Genomic DNA, 21,488 nt, shown 5'->3' on the forward strand with positions numbered 1-21,488 from the left:
GTTCGTATCGCGGCTGCGGCGGCTGCATTTCCGATGGAGGCGGAAATGTTGTAGGCCCGTGTACTCAGATTTGGGTGCACGTTAAAGAACCCCAGGTGGTCGAAATTTCCGGAGCCCTCCACTACGGCGTCTCTCATGATCATATGGTGGTTTTGGGACGTTAAACCCCACATATCAATCAATCAAGGATTTATGTTTTGTACTTCCCCGCCTCTGGAATGGGCACCACTGCCGCAAGTTTAATTTGTCTACGCTCTCATCTATACGCAGCCATTATATTATTTCTAAAAACCAGCGCCAGAGATTAGCAAAGATTTTACTTACAGTGTACTGAATCGTTTGTACACGTTCTTTGGTTGGTATACCATGTGGCATATATATACACTGCAGCATTCATTCATTTATTGCCGAATCGAAGAGGGTTTCACACGTTTGAATGGACGCAGCTTGACAACATGCCGCTGACGCATCCATATGAGTGCGAGAAGAATACGAACGAATGCAGACGTGTACAATATGGGCGAGTTTCAACGGAAGGACGCTTGGAAGCGTTTGGGAAAGAGTGCGCGTCAATTTCCAATTTAGTGCGTTTCGCGCCTTCGTTTTTCTCGGGGAAAACAAAACGGCAGATTTCAGAACAGAATGATTTTTTGCTTCTGAAGTTACTTGAATGGTTTTACAACTTCGAGTTAAATGTTACCATTTCAAACAGTAACTTAAAATAGCTAATTAAAGTGAACTAATTAATCATTCCTTAGTGAAGAAAGAATTAGAGGATGGATGTAACGATGGCTGCCGCAGTTATACATCATATACAGCTCGTGTACCGCTTTTTAAAAGCGCATTTATCTTTGTTTTAATCTTGGTCAGAGTCGCAGCTTTAAACCTCCTTGGTTAGCTGGCACATGCTGTATTTTCTTGACTTTAACATGCGTCCGAAAACATCCCAACCATAATTTTAGGAAACTCTATGATCCCGACAAGTGCTTGACGTCACGATCACGTACTGGCGCTCAGGTTTTGGCGCGAACTTCAAAATAGGGATGTTCGGCTCTTGTTTTCTCAAGTAGTTATGAACTTCAGTTTCCTCGAAAATTGTCTTACCAACATGGGCGTAGCCAGGGAAGAGGGGGGGGGGAGGTTGGGACGTTTAACCTCTCACCCCGAATTTTCTTCAGTTTTGCTTGCACACTGGCATACGAACGTACGCACACGAACATACACAAAGTATTGTTTATACCACCCCCACCCCCCACCCCCCGAAAAAAATTTCTGGCTGCCTACCACTGTATACACTAACTCAGTTCTCTTCTGTTCTTTGAGCCACGTAGTCGTAGAGGGTTAACTATGGCTCTATTGGCGCTGGCAGGTTGATTGAGAGCAGGGACATTTGGGCGTCGCGCGCGTATCCCGTGGAAACGCACGGTGCGTGTAAACAGCCGGAATACCGGGCCCACCCAACCCGCGATCGAGGTTCGTCAGCAGACAGCGCGTCGCGTCACGCGTCGTAGACTTCTGACAGCTTCCTGCGTTACGGGAAGCCAAGCAAAAGCTTGGGAATCGAATGACTCGTCCCTTCGTTGGTCCTGGTTGCCCTGCGATCGTGAGCCACGGGCGTGTCGGAAACGGCGATAAAGAAAAAGGTAGCGTGGCATTGGCATCGAGTCAAGTTCTCAGACCTGGCGGCAGTCTGAGGTCGGTCGGTCGGGCTTTTTAGGTTCTGCAGTCAACGCCACAATCGCATGTGTTGCCACTGTCCAAGCTGTGTGCAGGGACGGCCCCTTATACGCGTCGAATTTTCGTCATCTGCTCGAGATAGAGAGAGATAAAAGAAAGACAGAGAGGTTAATCAGAGGAAGCATCTGGTTTGTTACCCTGCACTTAGAAGAAGGAAATGGGAAAAGACGACAACAGTAGGTGACAAAACAAACAAAACACTCACGAGTACAGTGTAAGCCCCTTTGCACCCTTATGACGGTTTCGAGCAAGCAAAACACCATTTTGTCTAACCAAAATTTGCAAATAGTATGGTATGTAAGGATGTTTTTTTTTCTCCAAATAGCCTTCAAGGGGCGATTTTTTGACACACCCTATAGGAGTGACGGGTTTTATGAGTTATCGAAACACACAGGGCCCACACTACAGCGCGCCGTATACGATAACAGGAACTCGCTGACGGTCGCTAGATCTTAGGCGACTTTAAATTAAAATGTATGTCCCCTTTAGGCCCATATAAAATCATACCGTAAGGGCACGCCTATTATTATAATATTTAATGTTTAATTATACTTAACAGGAATATTTCCGCCAGCACATAATGACAGTCGCGCAGCCAGGGAGTAGAACACTGACCCCCCTCCACCCTCCCCGCGATTTTCTTGTTCCGCGGAATAGCCCAAAATGACAGTCGATCACCTATGACCTACTGTGCTGATGTCATCTGCAATTGCATGTTCCCTGACTGTTACATTTGATTTGCCACGTTTTTTTTCAGTGATAAGGGTGTTTAGGTTATTCAAAACACCCCAAAAATAAGTGTGTTAGTTGATTGATTGATTGATATGTGGGGTTTAACGTCCCAAAACCACTCTATGATTATGAGAGACGCCGTAGTGGAGGGCTCCGGAAATTTAGACCACCTGGGGTTCTTTAACGTGCACCCAAATCTGAGCACACGGGCCTACAACATTTCCGCCTCCATCGGAAATGCAGCCGCCGCAGCCAGGATTCGAACCCGCGCCCTGCGGGTCAGCAGCCGAGTGCCTTAGCCACTAGACCACCGCGGCGGGGCTAAGTGTGTTAGTTGGTAGCAACACTACTGTATATGTGTATTGTTACTTGAAAACACTCTTTTTCTTGGAGTGTAAGTAGAGTTCTTGAAACGGCACAATTTCAACTGGTACACTGTGTAGAGCATCGTTCAACTACTACACACCACACCACAGTAATCACAGTTTTCCATTCAGTCGCGCTTCTCCTAGAAACCGCAGCAGCTCCCTCGGAGTGGCACGTGTTGAAAACCGGGTTCTGAATATAATAACTAAGGTGGCAATCCAGAGAGCGGGTATTGTCGTTGTGTAGTGCAAAACCAGCAAATGTTGTCTCATGTTCACAACGTCTCACGCCGTGAAATGGACTTGTCGGTTGGTTCCTATTCAACGAATATCGCTTATAACGAATCACGGCGTCCTCTGCAGTGGCTGCTGTAGCAGTGTCGTCAACGCCCTAAAATATAACAATGGCTGTATATATAGCCGCTTACATAAACTTGCTACGTCATCATTATATAAACGCACCGACGTCGCTTACGGGATGAGGAAAGAGATGGGCCATGGCCAGCGTAAGTAGAGCGCGACGCAGCCGAATTGTCCGCTCACTATAATCTTTATGCGCCTCGCCGTGCGACCCCAGGAGTCATTTTGTCGTCGCCTTGGCCGCCTACATCGGGTCGGGGCGCAAATGCGACGCGGTTATAAAAATCTCGCACGCGGTATGAGGTCAAGGACCGCGAATGGCACTGCTGACCGGGCGACGGAGCGTAGTAAGTACGGCGCGCTTCGAGACGCCCGTTCGTCCGTCGGCGTAATTTTACGACGTGGCACGCGTTCCTCGCTGCGGGAAAGCGGCACGTTCAAATGTCAAACCGGAGAAACGATGTCATTGTCGACCGCCACCGCATCCTCTTTCCTTTCGCCGTAGCCGCGACACGAAACGGTGCGAAATAAACCCCCTACACACGCCGCCGCACATCGCCGAACACGAGTACACGGGAGCCGACGGCGGCGGAACGGGACGGAAAACGCTACGGCGCATGCGCAGAAGCGGCGCGCCTGCTTTTTCCGGACGGGGAAATCTGAGTGTCCGGTTTGTTTATGTCGACTTCAAGTGATGGAATTCTTTCTTTTTTGGTCGGTGCCACTGGGAATCGGATGAAGATCGCACGCGACTGGATGGCCGAGAGACCAGCGCGTTGTCCGGCGACAGCACCGGTGCTTGGTTTTGATGTGTGTTCACGTCGGAGAGCATGAGACGCGAAGACGGTGCCTGTTTCGACATTAGGCCTAGCGCCTCACCGTGTTGTGCCCCGGAGAAATACCACTACGAACACGCGCCGTCACCGCCGTCGAAATGATGTCGAAGCAGGAGTCCAAGTCGCACACGGGCCCGAACCAAGTCAGAAAGGAGTACAGCTCGTGGAGCCAGGCGATCTACGACGCGGTGCTGACCGCCGATGACAACGGGAATTTGAACTTGACCGTCGACGGTGGCTCCGACCGAGGCGAATTCGCTTACTTTAGTTGTGTTAATTTCGATAAAGTGAATTTCCTGAGCGGCCGAATCGAAGACGGTGACACGATCTTGGAGATCCAAGGACATCGTGTGGCCGGTTACACGCGAAACGACGTGCTGTCGCTACTCAATTACAGCGCACGAAACGACAGTGCCGTGTCTGTGCGATGCGTCAGAGCAGGTGAGTACCTCTGGGGAGGAAATAATAAAAACGTGTCGGCAGTTCGCCCGCTAAACCATCTCGTATTACCTAACGTGCTGGACGTTTAATTGACGTTCTTTCCACGCCTTCTTTGGGTGATGATCTAAGCGGTTGACTGTTTGGAATGTCGCGGCGCTTGTAATGGCGCACGAGAGGTCAAAACAGCGTTTAGAAGAGAAACGGCAGCAGTAAACAAACAGAGAAGTGTATATGTACGCGCTCGGAAGCCGCTTGTAGTAGGCGCGGCTTGAGGAAGTGCGCGAGAAAGTAATGCCAAGCAGACGATAAGCGATCTGTCTAGCGGGCCCTATTTCTCGAGTGATACGGGAGGGGAAATGTTTCCGGTGGCGACCCCATCGAAACCTGGTTTTTCGTGCCGCAATAAGCGCTTCGCTTCACGAATGTGGCACACATGCTTGTCGGGCTGTGTGAGGAAGTCCGTCGGCGCTAGCTTCTTGGATCGCACTTCATGTTTGCTTTCACGAGCACTTGTGTGTCGAAAACGTTACGTGTCGAGCGTTGCACGGCCCGTCAGAAACTCGAAAACCCCGTCCGCTGGTCTCGAGACGGCGGTTTCGTTGATAGATTCGTTGCTGTGACTCGCCTAAGCTGGCAATGACGGCGCGCTCGAAAACTAAACCGAAACGTCCTTGGCGATCGCACCTTGCAGGCCACCTTACCAAGGACTTGAGGCAGTTCCTGAACACCAGGTTCCAGAAAGGTTCCATCGACCATGATCTCCAGAACACCATTAGGGACAACCTCTACCTGCGCACAGTGCCTTGTAAGATGAATGTCTTTTTTTTTTTGTGCTGTACATAGGCATCCTCAAAAGTGATATTAGCATAGGGCAGCGTAGCAATTTAAGCTAGTCGGTATAACTTCGTCGCCAAACGGTGCACATGCTCAAAGTCTTAAACAAGAACTGACAACACAGCACTCATGTTTTCAGTTCAATTTGTCTTCGTGTGGGTGTGTGTCCTGCTTGAAGATGAAGCTAAGCATAGTGCCCTGATTCAGAACTGTATTTTGTGCTTACATTGGGCATTGGTGTGTGCGGCCGCGAAGCATCGTTCATGTTGCGAAACGAACCAAGCCGACATCCTTCAGTGTTTGTCTGCCATCGGAGCTTGTTGTTTGCATGTTTTAATGAAGTTTTTATGGATCAGCGAACGGTCTGTATGAGTTCTGATGTTTTGCATTTGAGTTGGCCCTAGCGTGTTGCTGAATCATTTGGTGGAAGCCGCACATTTTAGCATGTTTAGTTCTCAATAACAAATTCTCAATTTGTTAAATTACTCGAGACAAAAAGAAAAACATTTATTGATGAGTGGCTAGTTAGAGAAAGTGGGAGCGCCCCATATTCAAGGAACCCTCGGGCTAGAGCTCCAGTCGTGCCCGGGCAACAAGTCAGCACTGGTCGTCAGAATATTTCCACTACGAGCAATGTCTAGCTACATTTGTTCAAGGCCATTGTAGTTCTTATTAATATGCAGTTATGCTTAAATGCACATTAGACTATTTTGATTAAGGCATTAAAAAACTGTTCACAAGTTGGGCAAACGTCTTCAGCAAGCTCTACTGTGAAAGTGCAGATAGCTGTAGCAAAGCCCCGGTAAACAGTCTTTGACACTGCTTTGCACGGCATTAGTAAAGTAGTTGTATTCACCGATGTGACCAGCTGGACATAACTCAAAGATGTATGCATAGGACTGTATTGTGCTAGATTGTGCTTATTGGCTCTTTGACTTCGAGTCCACGCAGAGGCGTTTATTGGCACACGAAACAATCATATGGATTGCCTACTCGCTTTTGCAGACTGGAGTCAATTTATTGCCAAAGATGCCCAACGTTTGTATGCCATAAGATTCATTTACTGTTTCTCCAGGAATGGGCTGCTGTTCTCTATAGGCTAAAACAATGCTAATGACACAAGGTAATATGTACTTATTCATTGTTGATTGTGGTGGCATGAATCCTCATTGCCGTAGACCACAAAATGAAGTATGTTTGCTAAATGGTGAAACACCTTTAATGCTGTGTGCACCAGCATCTTGTTTAAGGTTGCTGTTTATCGCCTGTTTCATTTTTAAGCAAAACTGGTCACTGCGCATAGCAAGTAAAAAAAATCTATTAAGCCTGTGGGGCCTGACGCCAGTAAAAGAGCGTGGGAGATTTCAGGAAGTTGTGTGCATGAACAATGGTAAAGGAGCCCTTGGCAGATATCTGTGGGCACTTTGTTTACATGTACAACTGCTTCTACCGCGGAATTACTGTGCATCATGAGATTGGCAATAAGATAAAGTCATGTGCGTAAAGACAGGAGCATACGTGAAAACCTTGGCGGGAACACGACTGAGACACAAGACGAGAAGGACACAGTACGAGCGCTGTATAACAACTGAAGTTTATTGAAACAAGAGAACCAACGCATGAAAAGCAACGCGTGTTGAAATGCATGTTGCTCGAAATCTAGAAAATCAAGAGAAGGTTCCGACGTGCAGTCGTCACCTTTCATTTTGATGAACACTTCTGCGAGTTTTGTGTCTTTGTTTCAATCAACTTTAGTTGTTAGACAGCGTACATGGTGTGTCCTTCTCGACTTGTGTCTTCGTTGTGTTCGTGCAAATTTTTTATATTATGCATAGGTGGCATAGAAAGTTTAGGAAAGCCGTACTGTTATTAAGCTGGCTACGTGAACATGTGAAATTACCGTGAGGCGCTGTCCAGTGGCAAGAAAGTTTCGTACTAGTTGATATTGCCACTCTGTGTTGGTGGCAGAAGAAGAGAGCGAAGAAGTGAGTGGCTGCTGTGGCTGAGTAAACAGTCATTCACTCTAGTTCCTGTCTATCGTTTCCTCTAGCGACAGACTGGTGGACGTGCTGGGTACTGTACTGCTAGGTCTTATGCCTGTACTGAACCAGAAGAAACCAAAACGCCAGTGAACCAGGGTCTGCTGATATCCATTGAAGCAGCCACTCACTTCTTCGCTCTCTTCTTTTGCCACCAACACAGCGTGGCAATAATGCAAATCTGACTAGAGAATATTTCTTAGGCAGAATATTTAAAGCTCAATTTCACCTACACACTTCTTTTCTTGTCTTCTCCTGAGGTGAATGCAAAAAAGAATTTTGGAGGTGGACAGTCGCAACCAGAAGCTAATGAACTTCTAAAGTCAAAGTAAAAGTGGATGACAGAAATTAGCATAAGCTTTGTTATTTCACTTACCCAGTGACATGTTAATGTAGTTTTGTCTGCTTCCAATTAAAAGGCAGCTTGCACTTAGCTCTACTGGAACGCTGCAGCACGTGGTGGCTTTCCTGCTGCAAGCAGGGACCCAATTGTCTGACAGATTTGGTGTCGCACAATTCAGCAGATGACACGTTGACAGCGGAGAGGTCAAAATGCATCAGAAAACGATAAGCTCCAAATGGATGGACTTCAAACATAAGCTTCCGCGAAGAAGTGACGCGCTATGTGTCGTTACGTGTGATGATAGGCTGCCGAGAGTTCGAGGGATGCCGCCGAGACTGATCCCATGTGAGCAGGACAGCGACAAGGCACATGCAGGAATGTCAAATGGAACATGCACACACTTAAACGAAATGTCTGAACAGAATAACGGCAGGCGGTCAAAACTGCAGCAGCAGCAAAACGAAATGTCTGAACAGAATAACGGCAGGCGGTCAAAACTGCAGCAGCAGCAGTTCCTATTGACAGCACGGGGAAATTCGGTGTATTGCCGTAGAGAAATGAATAGTTTTTCTCTGATGTAGGAATGTCAAGTACGATGCACTAATGAAAGCTGCACCTTGCATAGACCATTTGACAGCGCAACAGCAGTGTTGAGCACCACAGAAAGTGAAACTGATTCACAAATTGCCGTCTCTTTTGCAGCTCTAGCAAGCATTGAACACATTACGATTTCTAAGTTTCACACAATGACTACATTCTCGAGCGATACCTCACTCCTGCCAGCAGTAACCGTTGATGTACGATGCTGCAGTTCTGGTGGAAACCGACTCCAGAAACAAATCAAAATATAAAGCGCTTTGCTCTCCGATTTCGCTGGGGCTACAGCAGTTGATGTGCGCAGTTGATAGCGAGCAAACAGCTGATAAAAATGATCTGTGTAATTCCCCGTGCAGCTACATTAAACGTTTATTTGCAATGGCAACAAACTTTGATTGTGACTAGGTGAGGTTATACCGGTATCAAAAGAACGAAATTCATGATTCAAAGGAAACTAATTGCTCCTTCTACAAAATACATGTTTGCAGTCTGGGTGTGCTAAGTGCTTTCTGCATTCGGGTGTTAAACAGTAGGAATGGTGATTCACTACTGTGTTACTGGCAAAGAAAAAGGAGGCATCTAGGAACAATTAGGACCTCATGATAAGGAGCAGAAGGGACGTTTTAATAATAAATGAAGTGGTCTTAGGCTGTGAACCTACCAAGCTCGATCAAAGATCGCAATTACCAACTGTGGTGCCCAATCAGCACTTCCGCATATGCTTACGTTTTCTGTCATTGCAGGCACGACACGAAGTCCCCGGGAGGGAGAAGTGAATGGTGTGGACTATACTTTCCTGACGATAGAGGAGTTTGTGGCCCTTGAAAGGAGTGGGAGCCTCTTGGAAAGTGGGATATATGAAGGCAAGTGGATATATCACACTCCAAGCATGTGATTGTTCTTCCTTTACATGTTTTGTTTTATCTCTTCTAGAGAATGTGCAGTAGTGGGTTTCACAGTCTTAACTTACCTGCACAGCTCCTTTCCTGCTGTCTGGAATGCCTAGTGATTCGGCTCATTATTGATTAAATTGTCATCTGTGCATTCTCTGATGTGTTGAATTTATTTATTTTTTTCAGTATTGCAGCTAGTAATTGAGTAGTTCATTCATTGGTGCAATTTGTTGTGTCAAAGTGCGGTATTTAAAGAAATGGTTGGTTTTACAGTGTTACGTTTGTCAGCATTTTCATGTCAAGCTTTATTGTGGGTATGTTTAAAATTTTTCATATTGACCAGAGCCATGCTTCAGGTTCAGAATGGAAGCGTTATCAGTGATTGTTTGTTCATTTAGGCACTCACAGTAAATGTGCATTCTTCGTTGGTTGATGCCATAGTGGTTATTCTGTCGAAGCCCTTCCTCCAATTTCCTTTATTTTTGTATGTCTAAACTAGACTTTGGACCACCACTACAAGAAAGGAGATGTATCAAACAGCTGCTTCTATAGGAGCTTCATGGCTTCAAGATTGTAGCCGCATTATTGTAGCTTTTATCATTATGTATGGCGGCTGTGTTTTAATGGATGTAGAATGTGTGGGTATATTCATGTGTTAGTATATGTTTAATGATGTAAAATCGTTCAAATTTATTAGTAGACTTCTAGTACAGTGCCTTTTCAAGCTTCAAACATTGCTGTGGTGTTTGCCTTCTTGGTCATAAATTGGACTGGCTAGATGAATTTTCAGTTGCGGAGTTCAGGACTTCTGGTTTCATTTGAGGTAGGAGTGTTAGGACGCCAATTGGGCTGGAATATCAAACGATTGTGTATGAAGATGTTGGGGCATGTCAGAGCCCTACATGCATAGGCATGCCACCTCTTCCACGTAGACTGAAGGGATAAGAGAGATGGTACAAATTCACTTGTGCAACATTTTTAATTAGTAAGCTTTACATGGAAGCTCATATATATGTTAGTTATTATGATAAGGAAAATCCATGAAAAAAGTGTTTAGCGAAGCCCTTGGCTCTAGTTCTTGTGTGCAGCATTGCCACAGCAGTGAAATATCAGAGTACATTTAACAGAATCTTGGTTTGAGGCGGTTGGTATTGGTCCATAACTGCAGAAACTTTGCAGTGCAATATAAATGAACTATACATAAAACGAACTATAAACAAAACAGCAGGGAGGGTGTTTCTTTTGTTTTGTGTTTTTATTTGTCATTTACTTTGCGCTGAAAAGTTCTTGCTGTTTTAATATTTTTGTTTTATTGGAACTGGATCGTACTGTCTGTGCAAGTGAGCTTTTCTTGTTTTTGTTTTCTGACAAAACTGGCGTCGGCACGTTGAAGGGGTGCAGCACTCTCAGGCTGTGGTGCTCTCCCTGATATGGGACCCTATGCATGCCCATGACTACTTGTAACAAGCTTAAACACTCGTAGGCATTTTTGTTTGTAAGTGCTCTTTGCTGTTGGACAGCCTGCATGCATAATAGTATATGCAATGGTTACAGTTGCCCGGCGTCTCCTCCTATGCACATATCTGGCATAGTACAAACTCGATCATGAACGTGGCCACGATGTGTGTTGTTTAGGGACGATGAAAGGTGAAAAATTTATTAGCATGGCACGGTGTGCTGCAGCAGCCAGCGTTTCGGCAAGCGGGGTTATCTTCTCCGAGGCTGCAACTGCCTATGTTACCTACACATACTAAGGTAGGCAGTTTCAGCCTTGAAAAAGACAAGTCCACTTGGCACAATGTTGACTACTGCGGCACATCGTGCTCACATAAGTTTCATCTCTTCAAGCTTGCATCCTCCCCTAAGCTTCTGCTTTCTCCGAGAGGCTAAGCCCCGTGATTTGACGTCTGGTATTCTGAGCTCAGTGTCGTGACCGAGGTGCGCTCGCGGTGTGAGCAGGCAACCACTACGGCACGCCCAAGCCGCAGGAGGAAGGCCTGCTGCTGCCCGGGGCACACCCGTCCTCGGAAGGCAAGCGGCGCAGGAACCGCTCCAATGTGGAGGCCATGACGGCCAAGTCCCAGGAGCCGGCCCCGTCAACGTCCCAGGGTGGGCTGCTGCAGCAGCCCAACGGGGCCGGTCCTCCCCGAGATGCCAGCCCCGGGGCCTTCGACCTGGAGCCGCTTCCCGCCTGCTGGGAGAAGGCCTACACTGAGGACGGAGAGCCCTACTTCATCAAGTGAGTGCTGTGGGCTAGTTCTCGTTCACACTTGTAGATGCGTGCGGTGCGTGATGTTTTTGACAATGAATGAAAGAAGTAGGAGGGATAGAAACCCTTCCTGTCCACTTTTATTGCGATAGCAATTATATAGACACACTCGGCTGGATTTTGCCGTTGACGTCAGTACCAATCATTGTGCACTCAAACGTTGATATAACAAATTCAGATGTAACTAGAAAAATAGTCTCACAATATATTTAGTGTTAAGAATAAAGCTTTACAACAAATTTTTGGATATAACGAACTTATTTTTATGTAAGATGCAAGTTTGTTATAACGAGGCTCGAGTGTATATGTATACGAATCTATATTGCACGTGCTACAAAAGGTCTTCAACTCGAAAGAACTGAGCCGGCGGGCAGACGCACTGAAAACTGGCAAGATGGCTGCTTCAATAATCAACAACTAACCAGAGCACGCGCTGCTTCAGAACGTCGTCTATTCTATCGGGCAGCCATGGCTTGCGCTCGCTGTACCTAGCGGCCAAGTAGCATTATTCCCCCTCTGAAAAAAAAAACAAAAACAAATGGGCGTCACTCTGATGCTCAGAAAGCACAAAGGCAAAGTTGGGTCGAACCATCAGAAAATACACGCATGAAAAAACAGCTATAAGGTTCATGCGCAGTGGCACTACTGTGTGAAGTACGGCTTCAGTCGCACTACGTGCTCAATCTCTGAGGAGTGCCTTCGCCGCTGTGGCGAGAAGGCGCCGTCAGGGACTACCTCGTAGTTCACATCGCTCATGCGTCGCAACACTTTGTACGGTCTGAAGTAGCGACTCAGCAGTTTTTCTGACAATCCCTGGCGTCGGACTGGAGTCCACACCCAATCTTGATCGCCTGGACGGTATTCATTTTGTCGATGGCGAGCGTTGTAGCAGCATGCGTCTGGGCTCTGCTGGTGCGTAATGTGTAGGCGTGCTAACTGGCGTGCTTCTTTGGCGTATTGGGTAAGCTGCACAGCGTCAGGAGTGATCAAACCGTCGCAATTATGTGGAAGCATCGCGTGCAGCATGGTCTGGACCTCACATCCATATACAAGACGGAAAGGCGTGAATCGCATAGTTTCCTGGACGGCAGTATTGTACGCGAATGTGACGTACGGTAGCACCTGGTCCCAGGCCTTATGCTGGACATCTACGTACATCGATAACATGTCAGCGATGGTCTTATTGAGTCTCTCTGTCAAGCCGTTGCTCTGCGGATGATATGCCGTGGTCTTGCGATGGCTCGTGTAGCTGAGCTTGAATACGTCATGAATGAGTTGGACCGTGAATGCTGTTCCTCTGTCTTCGACATGGCGCACGACGGGGCGCCATGTCGAAGACCGATCTGGTCCATAAAAAATTGGCCGACGTCGGAAGCCGTAGCGCGTTGTAGTGCTTTTGTTTCGGCGTATTCGTCAAATAGTCGGTGGCTACTACGGTCCACTTGTTGCTGGCAGATGATAGCGGAAAGGGCCCCAGTAAATCCATTCCTATTTGATCGAATGGCGCTCTAGGTTGTTCTATTGGTTGAAGAAGCCCTACGGGGTTCAGTGGCGGGGACTCGCGGCGTTGGCATTCCCGGCATCTTTTCACGTATCGCTTTACGGATGCAAAAAGCTTAGGCCAGTGTCACAGAACGAGCGCTAAAAATAAGCGCGCTGCCAAATTCTTGCGACCACGGGCGGGAGAAACGCCGCGAGGTCAAAAGAAAAAAAAAGAGAAAAAAAGAAAACAAACATCCAAGGCTCCCGGGCGCGCGCTCTCCCCGCAGAAGCATGGCTTCGCAGACGAACCTCCTCACCCCACATCGGCGGCCCAGCAAGCCCGCGATTTTTCTAGAACGAAGGGGGCGGGGCCACGCCGAGTTGAGTCATGCGACGCGGCGGGACTTCCAACCGTCTCGCCCTCTTCCTAGCCTTCGCTGCGTATCGCGCCGACGAAATGACAAGAAACATCTGGAATGTCGCGCGCAAGGTATTTAACCGAGCAGCCGAGATGAGAGATGAGGAGGAGACGGAAGTGAGCGCCAGAGCGCGTAGGGATTCCGCCGTGTAGTCGGCGAAGGTTTTGGTCCGTAGGGACGAAGCCGGAGATGAAGAGGATTTCCACCTGAGGGGTGAAGGCTCGGGCTACAGGCAAGAGCGTGTGTTTACCTCTATCGAGCGAAGACGCGTGGCAACAGCTGCGGGTGTGAAGCCGACGTGTTCCGGCGAAGAAGTTGAAGTTTGAAGAGTGGCCAATTGAAGACGGGAGGTTTCCTGGAAGAGAAACTTCGAGGGCTGCGGAACGACAACAACGCTGGACTTTGAGTGAGTGATTCTCGGAAGAGTATCATCTCGACTTTGGTTCCAAGAACTTTGGACTGAATAGGTTTTCTATCTCTTTAGTCTTTAAGTGTCTTGGTTGTTCAATGCATGCGACTGCATTGTAGCTCGTATTGTTGTCCGTGTCCGTTGTTTCAAGTGTGGCTGATTGTATTGTGTAGTACGTTGATTGATTGGTTTGATTGGTGACATATTGTATGCAACTATTGTGGAGTGTGCATTTTTGTGTATTGTTTCGATCTGCCATTATTGAGAATATAATTTGTTTGTTTATCAACTCTCGGCTCTGACTTGTTCTTTGGGCCACAACCGGCGTCTGCTGGCACACCAATAAGGACCACTTCTAAATTGTCCACGCTTTCGTGGTGCGGTTCGGGGGGCCGATACTTCGGCTCTTGGAATTAGCCCGGCGATCGCCTCCCTAATTAACGGGACCGGTGTGACAATTAATCTGGCGTCCGCGACAGGACCTTTTGGTGCACAGTGTGTCCAAAGTAGTGAGAAAGAGCCTCGAGTTGTTGATAGTGCTATCGGAACGATTTTGTGTATTGTTCAGTGTTCTCGTTAACGAGTGCAGGGGAGTGTTCCGATAGACTGATTTAGGCAGATACTTTTTGCACGTGGCAAGGTTTTATTTGCGAGTTGCGAGACACAATGGATCTCGAAAAGTTAGTTGCGCTTGGTGAGAAGATGGGTCTTTCCGGCGCCGAACTACGGAAATGGGTAAGCCAGAAGGAGAAAGAGGCGGTGGAGAGAGAAAGGTTGGCAGCTGAGAGAGCCAAGGAAGAAAAAGCAGCTGAGTTGATTTGATTGATTGATATGTGGGGTTTAACGTCCCAAAACCACTATATGATTATGAGAGACGCCGTAGTGGAGGGCTCCGGAAATTTAGACCACCTGGGGTTCTTTAACGTGCACCCAAATCTGAGCACACGGGCCTACAACATTTCCGCCTCCATCGGAAATGCAGCCGCCGCAGCCGGGATTCGAACCCGCGCCCTGCGGAAGCAGCTGAGTTGGAACGAGAGAGGTTGGCGGTCGAAAAAGCCAAAGCAGAAAAAGAAACTGAGTTGGAACGAGAGAGGTTGGCAGCCGAAAGGGTGAGAGAAGAAAGAGAAGCAATGGAGCGACAGCTGAAAGAAGAAAGAGAGGCAAAGGAGCGACAGCTGAAGGAAGAAAGAGAGCAGCAATTGAAGTTGGAGCTGGAGAGAGAGAAGTTGGCAGCCGAAAGGGCGAGAGAAGAAAGAGAAGCGAGGGAGCGACAGCTGAAGGAAGAAAGAGAGGCAAAGGAGCGACAGCTGAAAGAAGAAAGAGAGGAAAGGGAGCGGCAGCGGCAGCACGAGATGGAACTCGAGCGGCTCCGGTTGCAACAGCGAAGTGAAACTCCCGTCCAAGCTAGAGTTGAAAGCAGCGAACGGGAAGATAACGGCTTCCGCTTGAACCCAAGCAAGCTGCTCGTAGCGTTTGATGAAAGGAAGGACGACCTAGACGCGTACCTCCACAGATTTGAGACGATTGCGAGGAGCCAGAATTGGCCGGAACAGCAATGGGCAACTGCTTTGAGTACTTGCTTGAGTGGTGAAGCGCTCAGTGTGTACGGCAGGCTGACGCCGACCGATGCAGCTAACTATGCCAAGGTGAAAGCCGCTTTGTTGAAGCGATTTAGATTCACTGTGGAAGGATTCCGGGACAGATTTCGGACAGGAAAGCCAGCTGATGGTGAGACGGCTACGCAGTATGCCGCCAGACTTTGCCATTATTTCGACAGATGGATTGAACTTTCAGGGACAGCGCAGGAGTACGATGAGCTTAGAGAGCTGCTAATTAGAGAACAATTTCTTACTAGTTGCCACCCAAGCCTGTCACTGTACTTAAAAGAGAGGAAGGCTGACTCACTTGAAGACATGCTTGAATTGGCTGATCAATTCTTGGAAGCGCAAGGTGGCACTAATTTGGCCAAGGTAAAGAAGGAGTGTCCCGATGATTCGAAGAAATTGGCTCCCGAAAAAAAGAAGCGTGCACCAGAGAGCATTCCGCGATGTTTTCTGTGCAACCGAGTGGGTCATCGCACGAAAAACTGTAGAACGATCTTTACGAGCCCTACGGCAGTAAAATGTTTTAAGTGTGGTCAGACTGGGCACAAATCAGATGCTTGTCGGAACGGAGTGAGTCAAACTCACCAGGTATCCTGTGTGCAAGCAGCACCGAAATCTGATAATAATGCCGTCACTGATGGATTCGTAGAGTTGAAAAATGGGGAGAAAATTCCTATTGTGGGTGCTGTAATGTCAAAACAGCCAACCGGTGTTACGAAGGGAATGCCAACGCTGCCTGGAAAGGTTGCGGGCAAGAAGATTACGGTTCTAAGAGACACCGGTAGCTCCACGGTTATCGTGCGGAGAAATTTGGTACGGGAAAGGGAGTTGACAGGCAGAACGAAGCCGGTTTGCCTAATTGACCGTACGGTTCGGATGCTTCCCGAAGCAGAAATTGAGGTTGAAACCCCATACTTCAGCGGGAAGGTTACTGCGTTATGCATGACGACCCCCCTGTATGACCTTGTCATCGGAAACATCGACGGGGCGCGAGGGCCAAGTGATCCAGAATGTTTGGGAGAAGACCCGAAGATAGAGCCCTCGCCAACACAGCGGCCGCGAGATACAGTGGAGGAGCATCCCGTGACGGATCTCACTAGAGCCCGACGCGAAGCCGCGGCGCAAGAGATAGCGAAGGAGAAGACGGTCGTGTCGAATAAGTTCACGGGCCGAGCAACCGGACTTACGTCGGCACGACCTCAACCGACCGACAGTGTAAAGGAGACGGAGTTGGCCAGCCGGGCAAAATGCAGAGGCATGATCAAGCGGGTAAATAAACAGACAGGACCCGTCGAATGTAATGACGCGTTAACGGTGTCGGAAGAGACAACGATGGCTGAGACGACGCCTCAGATATTGTCGTTGGAAAGGGCTCGCCGAAAAAGAACGTGGAAACACAAGAAGAGATCGAGCGAGCACCGCAAAAAGGGGCGCAAGCGCTGCTCGAAGTACACAGGATAGGTGCGGAGGTGGAATCGGAATCTGTCTGGCAGGGCTGAGTGACATATGTTGTGTTCTTGTTATCCTGTGTCTCAAGTGTATGTCGAGCGAGTCAAAGTGTTCTGTGCGATGATGTGATGTATAGTGTTGTATAATCATTGTAAAGACAGAACTTTGTACGTTTGTATTGTTTGGAATGTGTGATGAAGTGTTGTAGTCATGTACCTGAGGTTATATTTCATGTGTGTGAGATTGAATGTAATGTCCAATCGTATTGAGTGATATATTGTGAATGTGAAGTGTCATGAGCGACGGATTGTGTTACAGTCTGTGAGAGTGTGTGGTGACTTTTCGCGCTCGTTTGTGTGGTCTTGAATATTATGAGATAATATTCTTAAAGTGGGGGGCAGTGTCACAGAACGAGCGCTAAAAATAAGCGCGCCGCCAAATTCTTGCGACCACGGGCGGGAGAAACGCTGCGAGGTCAAAAGAAAAAAAAAGAGAAAAAAAGAAAACAAACATCCAAGGCTCCCGGGCGCGCGCTCTCCCCGCAGAAGCATGGCTTCGCAGACGAACCTCCTTACCCCACATCGGCGCCCCAGGAAGCCCGCGATTTTTCTAGAACGAAGGGGGCGGGGCCACGCCGAGTTGAGTCATGCGACGCGGAGGAACTTCTAACCGTCTCGCCCTCTTCCCAGCCTTCGCTGCGTATCGCGCCGACGAAATGACGAGAAACATCTGGAATGTCGCACGCAAGGTATTTAACCGAGCAGCCGAGATGAGAGATGAGGAGGAGACGGAAGTGAGCGCCAGAGCGCGTAGGGATTCCGCCGTGTAGTCGGCGAAGGTTTTGGTCCGTAGGGACGAAGCCGGAGATGAAGAGGATTTCCACCTGAGGGGTGAAGGCTCGGGCTACAGGCAAGAGCGTGTGTTTACCTCTATCGAGCGAAGATGCGTGGCAACAGCTGCGGGTGTGAAGCCGACGTGTTCCGGCGAAGAAGTTGAAGTTTGAAGAGTGGCCAATTGAAGACGGGAGGTTTCCTGGAAGAGAAACTTCGAGGGCTGCGGAACGACAACAACGCTGGACTTTGAGTGAGTGATTCTCGGAAGAGTATCATCTCGACTTTGGTTCCAAGAACTTTGGACTGAATAGGTTTTCTATCTCTTTAGTCTTTAAGTGTCTTGGTTGTTCAATGCATGCGACTGCATTGTAGCTCGTATTGTTGTCCGTGTCCGTTGTTTCAAGTGTGGCTGATTGTATTGTGTAGTACGTTGATTGATTAGTTTGATTGGTGACATATTGTATGCAACTATTGTGGAGTGTGCATTTTTGTGTATTGTTTCGATCTGCCATTATTGAGAATATAATTTGTTTGTTTATCAACTCTCGGCTCTGACTTGTTCTTTGGGCCACAACCGGCGTCTGCTGGCACACCAATAAGGACCACTTCTAAATTGTCCACGCTTTCGTGGTGCGGTTCGGGGGGCCAATACTTTGGCTCTTGGAATTAGCCCGGCGATCGCCTCCCTAATTAACGGGACCGGTGTGACAGCCAGTAGTACGCTTGTCGGACTCGAGCGAGAGTTCGAGAGGAACCTAAGTGACCAGATGTGGGCTCATGTGGCAGGCGAGAAGAATGTCGTCACGCATGTCAGTTGGCACAACTAGAAGATAGGTTCTCTCATTGCCTTTGGAGTTTTTCTTATACAGGACCCCATCTCGCAGACAGAACGATGACAGACCTCGAGAAATACATCGAGGTATGGAAGAGTTGCGTCCTTCAAGGTTTTCGATAACTGCGCGAATTTCGTCGTTCGCGCGCTGTCGTGTAATCAGATCCGTTGTAGTAAGGGCCCCAAGGAAACCACCGTCATCCTCGGTGTCGTGGCCACAACCTTCGACAGGTGCACGGGACAATGAATCAGCATCTTCGTGCTTGCAACCCGATTTGTAAGCGATCGTGAAATCGTATTCCTGCAGACAAAGACTCTATCGTGCCAGTCGCCCACACGAGTCCCGTAGGTTGGCTAACCAACACAATGAATGATGGTCGGTCACAACCTTGAAGTGGCGTCTGTAAAGGTAAGGCCTAAATTTCATCGTGGCCCATACAACAGCGAGGCACTCTTTTTTTGGCGTGGAGTAGTTGACCTCGGCGTGAAAAAGAGGGCGGCTAGAGTACGCTATCACTCGCTCTGTGCCCTCTTGTAGTTGGACGAGGACAGCACCAAGACCCACGTTGCTGGCGTCAGTATGAATTTCAGTATCAGCGTCTTGGTCAGAGTGAGCGAGGACTGGAGGTGTCTGCAAACACTCCCGTAGTTCAGAGAAAGCTGCTTCCTGGTCTTCCTCCCAGACGAATGGAACATCTTCACGAGTGAGTTGAGTGAGCGGTTCAGCAATCCTAGAAAAGTTGGCTATAAAGTGGCGATAGTATGCTCAGAGCCCTAGAAAGCGACGTACTGCCTTTTTATCACGTGGCACAAAAAACGAGGCCACGGTGATACTTTTGTCAGGGTCTGGTCGAATACCATCCGCACTGACAACATGGCCGAGAAACTTAAGTGCCTTGTAACCGAAGTGGCATTTTTCTGGCTTCAGTGTCAGGTTAGCAGAGCGGAGCGCTTCCAGCAAATTCTGCAGACGCTTCAGGTGCTCCTCAAAGGTGGCAGAAAACACCACATCATCCAGATAAACTTAGGCACGTGTGCCACTTTAGACCGGTAAGAACAGTGTCCATCATTCTCTGGAATGTCACAGGTGTAGAACAGAGGCCAAAGGGAAGCACTTTGAATTCATATAGGCAATCCGGTGTAACGAAGGCGGTTTTTTCACTATCTCGTTCATCAACTTCGATCTGCCAGTAGCCACTTGTCAAGTCTATCGATGAAAAATACTTGGCCCGCCGCAGTCTGTGGAGGGAATCATCGATGCGAGGCAGCGGATAGATGTCTTTTTTAGTCACGCTGTTAAGTTTTCTGTAGTCCACACAGAAGCGCAGCGATCCATCTTTTTTCTTCACGAGCACGACCGGAGATGACCAGGCACTCTTCGAAGGTTGGATAACGTCATCTTGCAACATCTCTTCGACTTGAGCATTTATGACGTCACGTTCCATTGCCGAAACGCGGTAAGGGTGTTGTTTTATGGGTGAGGCATCGGTATACGTAAATATTTGGTGCTTGGTGATCGGTGTCTGACGAACCTTTGAGGTGGACGCGAAGCACTCTTTAAATTGATATACCAGTTCACATAGCTCAGTCTGTTGTTGTTCGGAGAGGGTCGAGTTGACATCAACTTTGGCTAGGGAAGTCACGTAGCTTGGTGTCGGTCGAAGCCCATCGTCGGCTGATGTAGGTGCGAAGCATTCAGAAAGGTCTGCGATGGGGTAGGCGAAAGCGATGGCGGTATCACGAAACAAGTGTCGGTACTCGTTACTGAAATTAGTCACAAGTAAGGCACAGTGCCCGCCATAAAGCGTGACGAGGCTGCATGCAGCGCAGACACCTAGCGCGAACAAAAGTGCCAAGTTGCCTTCGGCGACAACCTCACCATCCCGTAACTTGTCAGACACCACATCAACTAGGACGCTTGAACGCGGAGGCAACATGATGCTGTTGGCAGAAACGAGAAACGTCCTGTCACAGATGTCGTCAGATTTGTCGGAGGATCCAGCTGTCGAAAACGTCACGGTACGCTCTCGAAGATCGATAATAGCGCCGTGCTCCCGCAAAACGTCGACTCCCAGGATTAGGTCTCGGGAACAGTCACGAAGTACGAGGCAGCTGGCGAGAAACGTACGTCGCCGAATGCTCACTCTAATAGTGCACATGCCGATTGGAGTGGCTATGTGCCCGCGGGCAGTACGAATTTGAGCTTCGTACCAAGGCGTAACAACTTTCTTTATGTGCGCTGCTAGTTTTCTGCTCATGATCGAATAGTCCGCACCTGTGTCCAATAATGCACTAACGTCGTGGTGACCGTCGACTACCACATGTATATCCAAAGAAAATCTGCTTCTGGCTTTCGTCGCTGTCGTCGGGCAATCGCTCCGAGTTCGTGCTTGCGTCGGTGGGAGGCCTTGCTTGCGTCGAGTGTCAACGGCCTCGCTACCGAAGGTCGCTGTCGTTAGTTTTCTCGCCTAGGGCATGGCGAGCGCACCGGCGCCGCCCCTGGGAGGCTCCGAAAATTTGGAGAAAATCGCCTTGGGGATGGAGATCGCGACTGCCGCCGCAGTGGCATGCGTTGTTGTGAAAGGTATTTTTCAATAGCTTTCGGTCTTTCGCCGAATGTCGGCCATGGCGAGTCAACGGCAAAACCCTGTAGTCCGAGGCGACGATAGGGACTTTCCCGGTACACATGTCCAGCTTCACCACAGTGATAACACAGTGGTCGTCTGTCTGGTGTGCGCCATACATCAGATCTTCTGGGAAGCGGCTGTCTATTTTCTTAGTGCTGAATTGGCCGCAGCGAAAGAATCGCATCCTGAGGCATAGGATTAACGAAGTGCGGGGAAGCAGGAATATATCGACTGGCAGCTTCTCCGTATGATGCACGATGTGGCTCCGTCGGGACAGGCGGGACATAACTGGAAGATGGCACTTGAAGAGCCTGTCGTACTTTGTTTCTGACGAGGCTGCAAATAGACCCTGCCGTAGGTTGGGACTGGCACTGAATCTTTCGT

General features: G+C 48.5%; 1 protein-coding gene across 6 annotated transcripts in view; it reads left to right on the plus strand.

Annotated features, from left to right (window-relative positions):
- The first annotated feature begins 3,749 nt into the window (after positions 1 to 3,749).
- The window catches only part of Magi (membrane associated guanylate kinase, WW and PDZ domain containing protein magi), a 78,738-nt gene continuing 60,999 nt past the window's right edge, over positions 3,750 to 21,488 (plus strand). For 2 of the 6 annotated variants that reach the window (XM_037425539.2, XM_075895425.1), the window contains exons 1-4: positions 3,767 to 4,471; positions 5,163 to 5,276; positions 9,028 to 9,147; positions 11,137 to 11,416. In XM_037425539.2, the coding sequence (XP_037281436.2) occupies positions 4,129 to 4,471; positions 5,163 to 5,276; positions 9,028 to 9,147; positions 11,137 to 11,416 (857 nt within the window). In that variant the 5' untranslated portion in view covers positions 3,767 to 4,128. Of the gene's footprint in view, positions 4,472 to 5,162; positions 5,277 to 9,027; positions 9,148 to 11,136; positions 11,417 to 21,488 lie in introns of all 6 variants that reach the window. The other 4 variants (XM_075895423.1, XM_075895424.1, XM_075895421.1 and 1 more) reach the window with 4 other exon arrangements.

The sequence above is a fragment of the Rhipicephalus microplus genome, chromosome 5 (assembly GCF_043290135.1).
Source record: "Rhipicephalus microplus isolate Deutch F79 chromosome 5, USDA_Rmic, whole genome shotgun sequence".
NCBI lineage: Eukaryota > Metazoa > Arthropoda > Arachnida > Ixodida > Ixodidae > Rhipicephalus > Rhipicephalus microplus.